Source organism: Podarcis bocagei (assembly GCF_964188305.1).
Source record: "Podarcis bocagei genome assembly, chromosome: 5".
NCBI lineage: Eukaryota > Metazoa > Chordata > Lepidosauria > Squamata > Lacertidae > Podarcis > Podarcis bocagei.
In genome coordinates, this window is record NC_138129.1 from 17,054,854 (window position 1) to 17,067,139 (window position 12,286).

At 44.5% G+C, this 12,286-nt stretch overlaps 1 protein-coding gene across 3 annotated transcripts in view; it reads left to right on the forward strand.

The window, feature by feature from the left end:
• Window positions 1-12,286, forward strand: part of LOC308588017 (formin-F-like) — a 79,123-nt gene that overhangs the window by 23,835 nt on the left and 43,002 nt on the right. For 2 of the 3 annotated variants that reach the window (XM_081196160.1, XM_081196161.1), the window contains exons 2-3: window positions 4,883-5,017; window positions 7,358-7,444. In XM_081196160.1, coding sequence (XP_081052286.1) covers window positions 4,883-5,017; window positions 7,358-7,444 — 222 coding nt within the window. The remainder of the gene's footprint in view (window positions 1-4,882; window positions 5,018-7,357; window positions 7,445-12,286) is intronic. The other variant, XM_081196162.1, reaches the window with a different exon arrangement.

The following is a 12,286-nucleotide window of genomic DNA, read 5'->3' on the forward strand; positions in this document are numbered from 1 at the left end:
AGGGATGAGGATCACACGTCCTACTTTGCAAAGGTTAGCCCTCTTTTTGAAGGGTTGTGGGATCTGAGTCTGGTTTAAAGGTAAAGAACCTTAGATGGGAGAGCACCTTGAAGTAATATAATGATGATGATGATGATGATGATGATGATGATGATGATGATGATAATGATAATAATAATAATAATAATAATAATAATAATAATAATAATAATAATAATTTATATGCCACCCATCTGACTGGGTTACTCCAGCCACTCTGGGTTGCTTGCAACAAATTAAAACACAGTAAGACATCAAACGTTAAAAAATTCCCTATACAAGGCTGTCTTCCGATGTCTTCTAAATCAACAGCTGGCTCACAGGCCATTGCCTTCTACGTATGGGAGGTACTGCATTTCTATTTGAAGGACAGCAATTATTACTAAATTTGCACCTGTACATATAAATGAGCAAAGCTTATGGGAAAGTGTGCCTTGATGTCTCTCCCCCCCCCTTTTTGTCTTTTTCTTTTTGGTGAGGTGTATGACGCCATCCTAACAGAAATAAGTATTTGTAAGGAAAAGTAGGAAAAAGAACAGGCAGGGATGGGAAATGCATGTGGCTGGGAGCTGCAGAAGTGACAGATTGTAGTGCAACATGGAAGATGCTTTAAATCGCCTGTCAGTTAATGAGGTTTGAGTGTGAGTCAGCCAGCCTCTGTTCCAGGGGTTCAGCTAGAAGACCTTCAGCTGCCTCCCAGCACTACAGTTCAAGGCTTGCTCGATTGAAAACAAGTTGCCACTGAGTTCAGTTCACGGCCCTGTGTCTGGTTCATTACATCTGGTTTCACCAGTCACATTTTGTTAGACCTCTGAACAATCATCTGTCTTTGTGACATTTCACTGGAAGAAACCTGTTATCCATTGAAGAACGGGGCGGTTGGGGGAGGAAAAGAAATGTTCTGAGCACAACGGAGAGGAGAGCAGGGAAGAAAAACACACCATCTAGTTGCTAAATGAAAAATGTCAGGACGTACTTCTCCCTTTCAAGTACTTGTTTTCAAGTTTTAAAAAGAAATACTGAATTAATTTATTGCTGTCAGAAAGATCAGTTAAATCAGAAGTCTTCAGGCAAATAATTCTGAGAAATCTCGCCGACAGAAGTGTCATTTCCTTCTTTTATTTTGTTAAAAACACACACACACCCCAAAACACTCTCTTATCCCTCCAACATCTGCTTACAGATGTGCACTGAGATTGTGAACAAAAGCGACATCTTTTAAGAGAGCTCCCCCCTGCATTGTTTTCCTTTCCTCTGTCTCTGGGGAACGCCTCCAACAGCAGTAAGCAAACTTCATAACTAATCTTTCAAGGGGGGGGGCATGATCTACAAAAGAGGGGGGGGGGGAGAGAGAGACTTGTTTCCTTCCTGAAAATGCTTTGTCTTCATACATTATGAAGAGAATTAAGAAGGCCATTCCATGTTGCAGTCACACCGCAGGGAAGCAGAACTGTTTCAATTAAACATATGAGGATCTCCGACTAAGAAAAAGGATATTAGTCGCTGGGAATCAAAGGTGGGCAGTTTGCCACTTCACCCAGGTCCCGTTTCATAGAATCATAGAACTGGAAGGGACCCTGGCAATCATCTAGTCCAAACAAACTGCTTGCGGGTTTCTCATGAGCATCTGATTAGCCACTGTGAGGACATGAAGTTGGGGTAGATGGGCCTTTGGCTCAGTTCATCAGGGGACTTCGTCTGTTCTCATCTGCTTTACACCAGAGCTAGCTCACCATTCTCCACTCTGACTTGCTGTGGATCACGGGTAGAAGTTTCCCCTGAAGTGTAGGTGGGTTCCCACAAGACAAGACACAGTCATAACAGCAAGAACAAACTGAGCAGGACAACAGGGGCAAAGCAACCGCTTATATACATTTCTTAAGGCCTCGGACACTCCCACTCCCAACGTGATTGGCTGTCCAAAATTCCAAGCTTCGAATCATAAGTCAGAGTCCCAAATCCTGAAATGTTCTGTGATTGGATATCATGTATCGAATCAGAACACAGGGGCTCAGAATCCTTAGTCCAGACTCAAGCTTAGGCAAACACTGACCGCTGAATACATAACACCCCCCATCACTTTTTGCACTCTTAAGCACGGGCTCCGATCCCTCCCCAGGGAGGAGAATATGAGGAAGTGGCAATTAGAAAAAGAACTTCCTCCCCCCCCCATTGTTGGTGCAGCGCAACTGACTGTTGCTCCTCCTTGGAAAGCCAAGTTGGAGCCCCTAATGGACACCTGGATTGATCCCGTCTGGAACATATACATGGATCGTCTTACACAGAGGAGGAGGGCTTTAAAGGGTGTCTCAAAATGGGACAGCTTTGATTTCTGTTCTTTTGCTTCATAAAGAAGGGACAGTGTACTCTATATCTTCCGGCCTGTCAAGCCCCTCCATGGAGAGGCTGTATGGGGGTTGACTGAAAGTAGGGTAATGCATGAGGTACAGGATTCTTTCAACAGAATGAATCACAGCATGCATGAGAGCAGAGTGCTTACCAATATTACACTGGTAGATACTTTCCCTGATTCTTTGCTGTGTTTTGCTTTGTACGGGCTTGCAACTGAAATGATTCTGCGTGGTTTTATATTTGTTGTTGGTAGTGTTTAATGAAAATAATAACAAATGGTTTTCTTTAAAAAAAGGAAACAATAATGCCTTTATAAGCAGCTGTGGTTTCTTGAGCATTCATTCTCATCTGTTTGCAGGGAGATTAGATGTTATTGCCTATTTAATGAGCATCTGATTTGCTTGTGGGGAAGGTAGATGATGTTGCCTCAAAAAAGTGCTATCCCACACTTCCCAGTGCGTTTTCCTGTCACTTAACTTACTGCAAAAAGTATGTTTTTGCACAACCTGAATTTGCCGGTATGTGAATAAATACCGCACTCCAAATAGTGGCAGCCTGGAAGCAACCTGTGTGTGGCTGTGCACACCATGAAGAATTAACCTGCAGCCATAGTCTTGAGCTCCCCTTTCAAAGGCTGAAGCCCTCAGCGATTATCAGATTGATACTGAGGTTTTTTTTACCAAACCTAAAAGGATTTCCCTTTGAGAGAAGAATTGAAGGAGGAGCAGGAAGAAGGGATGCTTCTTTCCTTTTCAATTCTGGCATGGAAATGTTGCCCCCTGCATTTTCATACCTGCCCCCCAATGCAGGCTCCAAAATGAGACTTTCTTGCCTCTCTATCCTTCCCTAAATATGCTCCTCTGAGCCCCTGCGCTGGCACCACCACTGGTGGAGGAAGAGGAGGGCACCGTCCCCGGCAGCGCTATCCCTGTGGGGTGCTATTGTGGCTCCCCCCCGCCCGTGTTGGGCACCACGCCCCTGCAGACGCCTTGGACATGCGCCAGCCCCACCGCCACCTGCTCTCCAACCCCTGGTGCTGGAGCATGAAGCTCTGCCACTGGGCACCACATCTCTACCAAGATAACATCTAGTTCCATACTATTTTTTTTAATAAGCTGTGGGATGGACATATCTATCAATTTATTATCAGGATCACTTTTGCATGTTTCTTACCTATTATTCTGCTCCAGTATGCTTCTGGGCTTTTTAAAAAATGTTTTAAAATATGTGTTTATTCTAATCCATTCTGTTTCAGCCCAAAATCTCAATTTACCCTATGAGATGTACTATATATATGTAATGTATTGTAAGACTATTAATAAAGCTTGTTACATTGCCCCCCCAAAAAATATTAGAAGATGCCAGTAGCCCTCCAATGGCCACCTTGCAATGGGTACCCAACCCAAGTAGAGTTGTGTCCCTGAAACCTCTTGCCAGTTGGAGGACTGGGGACCACATGACAGGGTTCTTCTATATCTGAACAGGCAGGAATATTTGTCTCAATAAAACTTGAGAAGTGTGAAACCCAGTGGATATTGATTTGCCTATTAGTTTCAAGATGTGCAGATTAGAGGTCATTTTGCACAGGAATTGGCAAAGACTAAGTTCATCAAGGACTACTGAATAACCTTTAACTTGTTTTGTGTAATCCTACCTGGCCAGGAAAGGGGGAACTTGAAGGCAGATTAACTCCCCCCCCCCTAAAATCCAAAGCACTGCTGGTCTTGCCATGGTAGACCAGAAGGTTAGGTGGGGTGTAAGTTAGCCAAGTTGTTCCTTTAAAAAAAGATTTCCATTGTCTGCAAAATCCTATTGCCCCCAGGATGCTCTCCCAGGGGCCATAGGATTGTGTTTGTTGATTTAAGAGCAATAAATAATATCCCTGTTGAGTAATGTTATGAACAGCTTCCCCTGGTTTTTTGTTTCATTTACGTTCAATGGGCAAAGTGTAACATTTCCCGACAAGTTTCAGAGACAGCTAAAACCTGAAGCGAATGCATTTCCATACACAAAACTAGCTGTGTCCTCTAAATATCTGATGTTACCAGTTTAGCTTCTTGCTATTTGTTATGCAGTGCTTTGTGCAAGCAGAGAGAGACTCCGGCAGAAAGCATTCAGAATTGATATCCTTCCCTCTTGCTAGGCTCAGCCAAGCCAGGGAGATTTCCTCGGAGCAATCTGAGCGCCAAATACTACCACCCTGTCTTTCAAAAACATACAAAGCCCTGTATATTTGATATCTTGTAGGCTCCTGCTTGGCTTCAAAGGGAGATTATATTTGCTGGGCAAGTTGTCGATAAAACATAAAATATGAATGAAATAGTAATTTAATGACCGATACACTGCCAATGCAGTTGTCACAAGCCTTGCTGTAGCTGGACTTGCCAGGTGGGTAGGGCGAACACCGTTCTCCCCGCTCAATGATTTTTTATTGTTCAAAAACATTTCTCTCTCTCTCTCTCTCTCTCTCTCTCTCTCTCTCTCTCTCAAGCTAAGCCAAGGAAAAATCTTGAAAATTATGAACATGGTGAAAAACAAAGAACTGAGCGTCGAAGAAGCCCTGGATTTAGCAGAAAGAGAGAGAAATGCAGAAGAAAAAGAAGAAAAGCAGATTGCATCGTGGGCGGTAAGGTACCCCACCTTCCTTCCATGTGCGATATGTTTACTAACAAAACATATTTTATTTATTTTTATTTATGTATGATTTTATACAGTAATCATACATAATCAGAAGCTGCCACTTCTCTCTGCCACAGACTCTCCCAACTCACTAAGTGTCAAGGTGGTGTTCCCTCTTTGCAGTAACACTCCAGTACACTCAGCATGATATTTACAGTCTTTATAACATACATACAAAAAGACAGCTACAGTTCAAAATCATGTGTCCGAACCTGTTGAGTCAAATTCGGGGAGTGGCTTCTTTCGATTCTGGCGCCAACAAAGTAGGCGTGGAAACCTCGCGAGGCGTGTTTCATTTCCCTCCTTGCCTGTGCTGATGTGAATGCTCCCCCCCCCCTTTTCTGAGTCTGAACTTCCTTCTCCCGGCTCTGGTGGGTTATAGGGCTCTTCTCCATCTCTGACCCCCTGCTCCACCTGACTACTCTCTGCCCCCTGTTCTGCTTCATGCATCATTTCCCTGTCTTCCTCTTCTGACAGTTCCTGCTCAGAAACCTCCCCTGCTACTGACGAAGCAGCACATTCTGGCTCTTCCCTGACACTAAGCCCGGTTACCTCTTCATCTTCTGACACCTGCTCTTTCCCAACCTTCTCCCTCTGATTATTCATTGTCATCCCACCACCCCGGCCTCTGAGCCTTTTTCCCTTGGGGATTCCCAAGCTGGCTCCTCCCACTATTCCTCCACATCCAACCAGTCGTGACACGTTGTTTAGTTGTTTAGTCATGTCTGACTCTTCATGACCCCATGGACCAGAACACGCCAGGCACTCCTGTCTTTCACTGCCTCCCGCAGTTTGGTCAAACTCATGCTGGTAGCTTCAAGAACACTGTCCAACCATCTTGTCCTCTGTTGTCCCCTTCTCCTTGTGCCCTCAATCTTTTCCAACATCAGGGTCTTTTCCAGGGAGTCTTCTCTTCTCATGAGGTTGCCAAAGTATTGGAGCCTCAGCTTCACAATCTGTCCTTCTAGTGAGCACTCAGGGCTGATTTCCTTAAGAATGGATCAGTTTGATCTTCTTGCAGTCCATGGGACTCTCAAGAGTCTCCTCCAGCACCATAATTCAAAAGCATCAATTCTTTGGCGATCAGCCTTCTTTATGGTCCAGCTCTCACTTCCATACATCACTACTGGGAAAACCATAGCTTTAACTATACGGACCCTTCATGGATCACTGCCTTGCCGTGGTGAAGGGGCTTGAATAACTCAGAGAAGCTATGAGCTATGCTGTGCAGGGCCACCCAAGATGGACAGGCCATAGTGGAGAGTTTTGACCAAACGTGGTCCACCTGGAGCAGGAAACGGCAAGCCACTCCAGTATCCCTGCCAAGAAAACTCCATGGACAAAGTCGGTGACATAATGGGACCCAAACAACTGCCCAAGAAATTCCACATGTTGATGGCAGGGCTGCGTTCAATCTATCTGGATCTTACCTGGTGAGAGAAGGAAGATTGTCTCTGATGCAGAATCTCGTTCTTCCTTGGAACTTAGCCATTCCTCACCTTTCAAGGTGCCCCTCATCCATCCCTCAGAGGGGCTCTGAACAGTCTGAGATTTTGCTCTGTTTCAATATTCTATTCCTTGGGAAAATGCTACAGGGAAAGCCAATAAGGCATGGCTGCAATTCATACATGGCAGCTACTGATTATCATTGTTCATTGCCTGTTCCTTTCCCCCCCTTCTTTTTGAAGCCTTCTTTTCATTTCTGTTGTTGTTGTTGTTGCTGCTGTTGCTGTTGCTGCTGCTGCTGCTTCCACCAATTGAAAGTTATGGCTCGTGTTTGGCAGCTCCGGGTCAGCTTGAGTTGTAAGCACAGTACATAAAATTGCGCCACTGCATTGATACAGCAGCCACAGTAATTGGCTCCAACAGCAGCCCATGGAATCGGGAGAGCTTTCAATAGCTCTTAGGAGAGCTATTGAAAGTGTTTACAATTTGCCAAGTTACTCAGATTGCAAACATAAATAGGATTAAATAGGCAACTTTGATTTGTGAATATGGAACACCTTGTTTCTGCATTATTCTGAACTATCGGCCTGCCCTTTATCTGTCTTGTCTTGGCTGGTTTGCTTACAGATCCCTTCCTCTCCCTTTTATGCTCCAATTTCCCACTGCTCACAAATCATTAGGATTTGTGGATGCTGAACACTTCCAAAAATCAATCCATTAAGGTGCTACAATTCATCCCAGGGCAGATGTGCTGCAAATCATGGAGACACAAAAGGGAACAGTGCAGTAAGATGAACAGAAGGAGAGCAATGACTTATTCAAGTACGCTAATCTCTTGCAGGATTCCCTGGACTTGCCAAACAGCTCGCAATTCAACTTCATTGTCTACAAATATAACCGCTACCGGTGGCAGAAAAGGATTTTGCAGGTAACTCTACAAATGTAACTTTCCCCCTTTTCCAAACACAACAGTTTATGGATGATTTATGTGTTCTAACTTGCAGGTTAGGTGATGGATATCTATGATGAGTCTTGCCAAAGTCAAAGGGCCAGGCCATTCCTTTCCACTGAATTATAAGTGGTAAAGTGTTGGAAGTGCAACAGAAGGGATCATTCAGTGTGTAACTTAAGGGTTAATTGCCTTCACAGTATTAGTCAACTACCCAAGAGGGTGGAGGTGGTGGTGTTTAGTGACCAGGCAGCATGGCGTGATCTTCACTGAGGTAGCATGCACCTTGAGGGAGTTTTTCTTCTGAGTGTTTGGTTGAATGGCTGCCTGAAATGTAAGAAAGATAAAACCTATTTGCTTATGTCTCCTCAAATCATATATTTTTGTCCAGATTTCCTGTGTTACCACAGTACAGTGTAACCAGGATTTATTTTCTCTCTTGTCTCCATCTGTGTTATTTAAGTGACTTTGCTAAGATAAATTTCTTCCTGGACTTCCAGCTGCAGGTGGTTTGTGTGTCTATGGAATTTCCCATCTAAAACATTTCAGCACCTACAGAACAGGCATGCTAATGAAAACGTTTCTTCCTGATTTACTCTTTTTCTATGCAGGGATTTTATTTTTTCCATCCATGCATGCAGTCAAAAGTGTTGATCCAAAAACAGTATGCGCATTTCAAGACATGGAACAGGAACTAAAGCAGCAAACCTCACACCGTTTCCCAAGTAGTAGGAGAAACTGACCTGAATCTTTGCAACAAATTCATGCACAGTACAATTGCATCTCACTTGCATTTAACTTGTGCGATTTCATACAATTTCACAAGTTAAATCCAAGGAAGGCATAGACCTTGAAAACTCTATTTGCACTGGGCCTGCTTGGGTTTACTGGTGCAGAAAGAGCTTTTAAGCTCTCTGCCTTGCTTTGGGCCGGGGGGGGGGTAGGGGTAGAGTTCAAGGCTTGCTCAGCATGCTGGTTCTGTGATGCTTTTGCAAGATCTCAAGGGTGCAAAGAGTTCTTGTGAGAGCATTCCTAGCTTTCTCTCTCTCTCTCTTCCACTCTCATCTGCTAGCACTGGGGCAGCTCCAAGGGTTTGGATATGTGATTTTCATGTATATACAGAACCCTTGGAACTGAAAACCCATTTAAGACACAATCATACCATAATAATCAGGCATCTTCCACATCCATCTTTGGACAGAATCAGGCAGCCGCAAAATTAATTTAGGATTGTTTTGCTAAAGTTGGCGTTCAGCAAAGTTTGAACGTTCACTGCAATGCACACACACAAACAGCAAAAAAACTGAACCTTTCTCATCATTCATACTTTGACCCCTAATCAATGTCCAGTCAATGGCTTACCAACCAAACCTTTGTTTGCCATCAGGTTCATTAGAAGCTCTGCCTCCCTTGCTGCTGAAATTCGGAAGTATTTAATAATTAGTCGGCAGGAAATCACAGTGTGTTGGTTTAGTGCTACTGCTTAGCTGTCCAGCCTGGAGTATGTTCTCTCTTTCAGCCACTTACTACATTTTCACACATGATTAGAAATCAATGCTGTGTACTGGAGTGAGACAGTCAATACTCCTGGCTGTGATTTTCATCTCTGACTGTATCCTGCTGTGCAAACAACTCACAGCACAGGGGAATTCTTTGTTTGAAGATACCTCCTTAGCTTGCTTTTCATTGGTCATTTCCTAGCAGAATTACCCTGGTGGAGAGGTGGAAAGTACCTTAGGGCAAGGCATGATGACATCACTTTTATTCAACACCGAAACAAGATATTCTGGCCCTTTGTCAGCAATACATTGTGGATAATCTTCCAGTGAGTTGCCTTCAGATAATCAGATTGCTTCTGCATGGTATCTATCTTGGAAAGCAGAAGTCAAACTGTGCGAAAGTATAGCAACCGACTGGTGTTATAATGGCTTGTCTAGCTATAAGCAACAGCCTGCAAATACTACTGTTCTGGGAAGTACACTCATAATCAACTCCTTAACCTCTTTTCAGGTTCTGCACTAGAGTCAGAATGGCTTGTCAGGCGGTACTCAGTGCATGTATCTGTTGCCCAGTAAAACTTGACCACAATAAATTCATTTGCCACATAACAACAAAAATGGAAGGAAGCCATTCTGGAGTGGAGCAGAGTTGGCAATCTCCTCTCCCTCTGGAAGCGGTCTTGGATCTTTAAGCAGCTAGCCAGCCAAATTCAATAGTACAAATTCAAGGGTAACTTTCCACCTCTCTGTCCTCCCCCCTCGCAAATTACCACAGCAGGAAAAGTTTCAGATGCCTACCTCTCAAGGCAGTTTACAATATAAAAAATACATAGCTACAGCATAGCAAAAGCAGTCAATAGCAATAAATTAAACTTAAAAAAACAAAAAACCGAACCATTTCCACGTAAATCACAATGAAACTAAAATAAAGATGCAAAACACCAATAGCCACAACACCCCAGCCCAAGAATCTGTTGTAGTCAGTCAGTTGGGGTCCTTCCCTTCTAGGCCAGGTGGGAAATGCTCTGCAAGGCAGGGAGTAGGCCTTCAAGTATTCACAGCCGGATGGCAAATGGATAATTCATTTGCTAATAGTAAGCACCAGCAAATACAGGGTTAATTTAGTACCAGACTGAGCTCAGCAGGGAAACTCAGTGGGGAGGCTCAGCTTTCAACATCAAAGCAAAAACAAAGCAGCAAAAGGTTGCCCTTTAGCATGGCTGGTGGTGTACAAGCCCATTGGGCTTGGCAGAAGACAGACACCCAAGATCTGAAACACCTGGATTTCAGCTGATAGGGGCTCGCTTGGAAGCTGTCTGCTCAGCTGTAGTTTCTAAGCGGGTGGAGCATAGCACATTTTGCCTTCTTGCTGAAACAGGCAAGCAGGGGGCCTGATCCTATGGAAGGTGGAGGGAGTAAAGTTCCAGTGCATTCAGTGAGGCTTGTGTAAGATTGCGGCCTAATGCAGCTCATTTAAGTTTAATTAAAAACAAACAAACTTCCGTGAGTTATTAAGCTGAGATAACAACCCCCACCCAACCTTCCAATGATCCTTGTTTTCTTCACATTGGTACATCTTTCAATCTTTATTATTATTATGGCCACAGGTCAGTAACTAAGTTACAGTCAAACAAATGCAATTTGCGATTTGCAGTTTACAGAGCAGCAAAAGAGTGTTAGGAATTAGCAGCACACCATAAAAAAGGACTAAGTAATGTGTGTGCGTTGTCACTCTTAGAATGCATTGCTGGTTTGGTGGGTAGAGAGATTTAACCATCCCGGGGCTGACGTACAGAATGCTGCCACTTGGTTAGTGATTTCAAAGCGACAAAAGGGGAGGGAGTTGTAAAAGTTATCTACCTGGGAATTTGTGAAATGGGTGTGATACATAAGGAATGAGTGTCCTCTTAATAGAAGCAGTAAAGTAATATAAGTGCCTTGGTGAATATGTGAAGGATATTCCTTGGTGAAGGATGCTTTTTAGAAAATGTACTAGCGTGGGATACTAGAGTGATTCTTCAGATTTCATTTTTCTCCAAGCATGAGCCGGATGTGTGTTCAGCTTTGGGGGAAATGAGACAAAGAGGAGATGCAGCTAGGGGGTCTGTGTGTGGCGAGTGGTTTTCATAGAATCATAGAGTTGGAAGAGACCACAAGGGCCATCGAGTCCAACCCCCTGCCAAGCAGGAAACACCATCAGAGCATTCCTGACATATGGTTGTCAAGCCTCTGCTTAAAGACCTCCAAAGAAGGAGACCCCACCACACACCTTGGCAGCAAATTCCACTGTCGAACAGCTCTTACTGTCAGGAAGTTCTTCCTAATGTTTAGGTGGAATCTTCTTTCTTGTAGTTTGGATCCATTGCTCCGTGTCCGCTTCTCTGGAGCAGCAGAAAACAACCTTTCTCCCTCCTCTATGTGACATGCTTTTATATATTTGAACATGGCTATCATATCACCCCTTAACCTCCTCTTCTCCAGGCTAAACATGCCCAGCTCCCTTAGCCAAATGTATTGCTCTGCCAAACTTTGACCACATCAGTGAGGCTGTGGGGCTGGGGTGTCTTGTCATCTGAGTAGCCCAAGACCTGAATACACACTGCACAGCCTTGGTGCTGCTAACATAGTGGTTTGACTGGAGGTGCACTTCATTGTCTCTTGAGACAGACAGATGCCAACAACTAAATACAAACAACTGGGGGGAGAGAGAGAGAGAGAACACAGAGGGAATTGTGTGTTCTTCCCCACCAACTGCTCCCCACATCTTCAAGTATGTCCATGCAAGGCCATCTTACTCATAGGCGCTAGGGGTGCGGGGCTCTCAGGGGTGCCAGGCTGAGAGTCTGGGGCCGGAGATTTGAGTCCAGGAAATAGCCCGCTCGTCAGCCGGAGAACCGCGGTGGGCTCTTTTGCTGCGAGGTGCTCTGCATCGCGAGTTCGGGGGTGACTGAGCCAGTGAGACGCTGAGGCGGCTGGCCGGTTCCACTTTCCTGCATGCCTGGGACTGGGCAATCGGAGACGGATGGATGCCGGGCGGATCTTTGCACCCTGGGGCCGCCTATGCTGAAAACAGCCCTGTGTCCATGCCACTCTTTGTGAAGCAGGGTATTCAGAGTCTAGACTTAATGGTCTCCCTCTTTTAGATTGCAATGCATATTGCTTCACTTCAGGAGGCAAGCCAGCCTAGCTGCATTTGGAGTCCTTTCTGTTAAAGGGCCCCTGGACATCTGCCCTCAAATCCTTCCCTGATGGTGCAAGTGAAGGTACTAGACTGAATCAAGCATTTGCATCTGGCTAATATCCTTCCATACAAGCTGAGGTT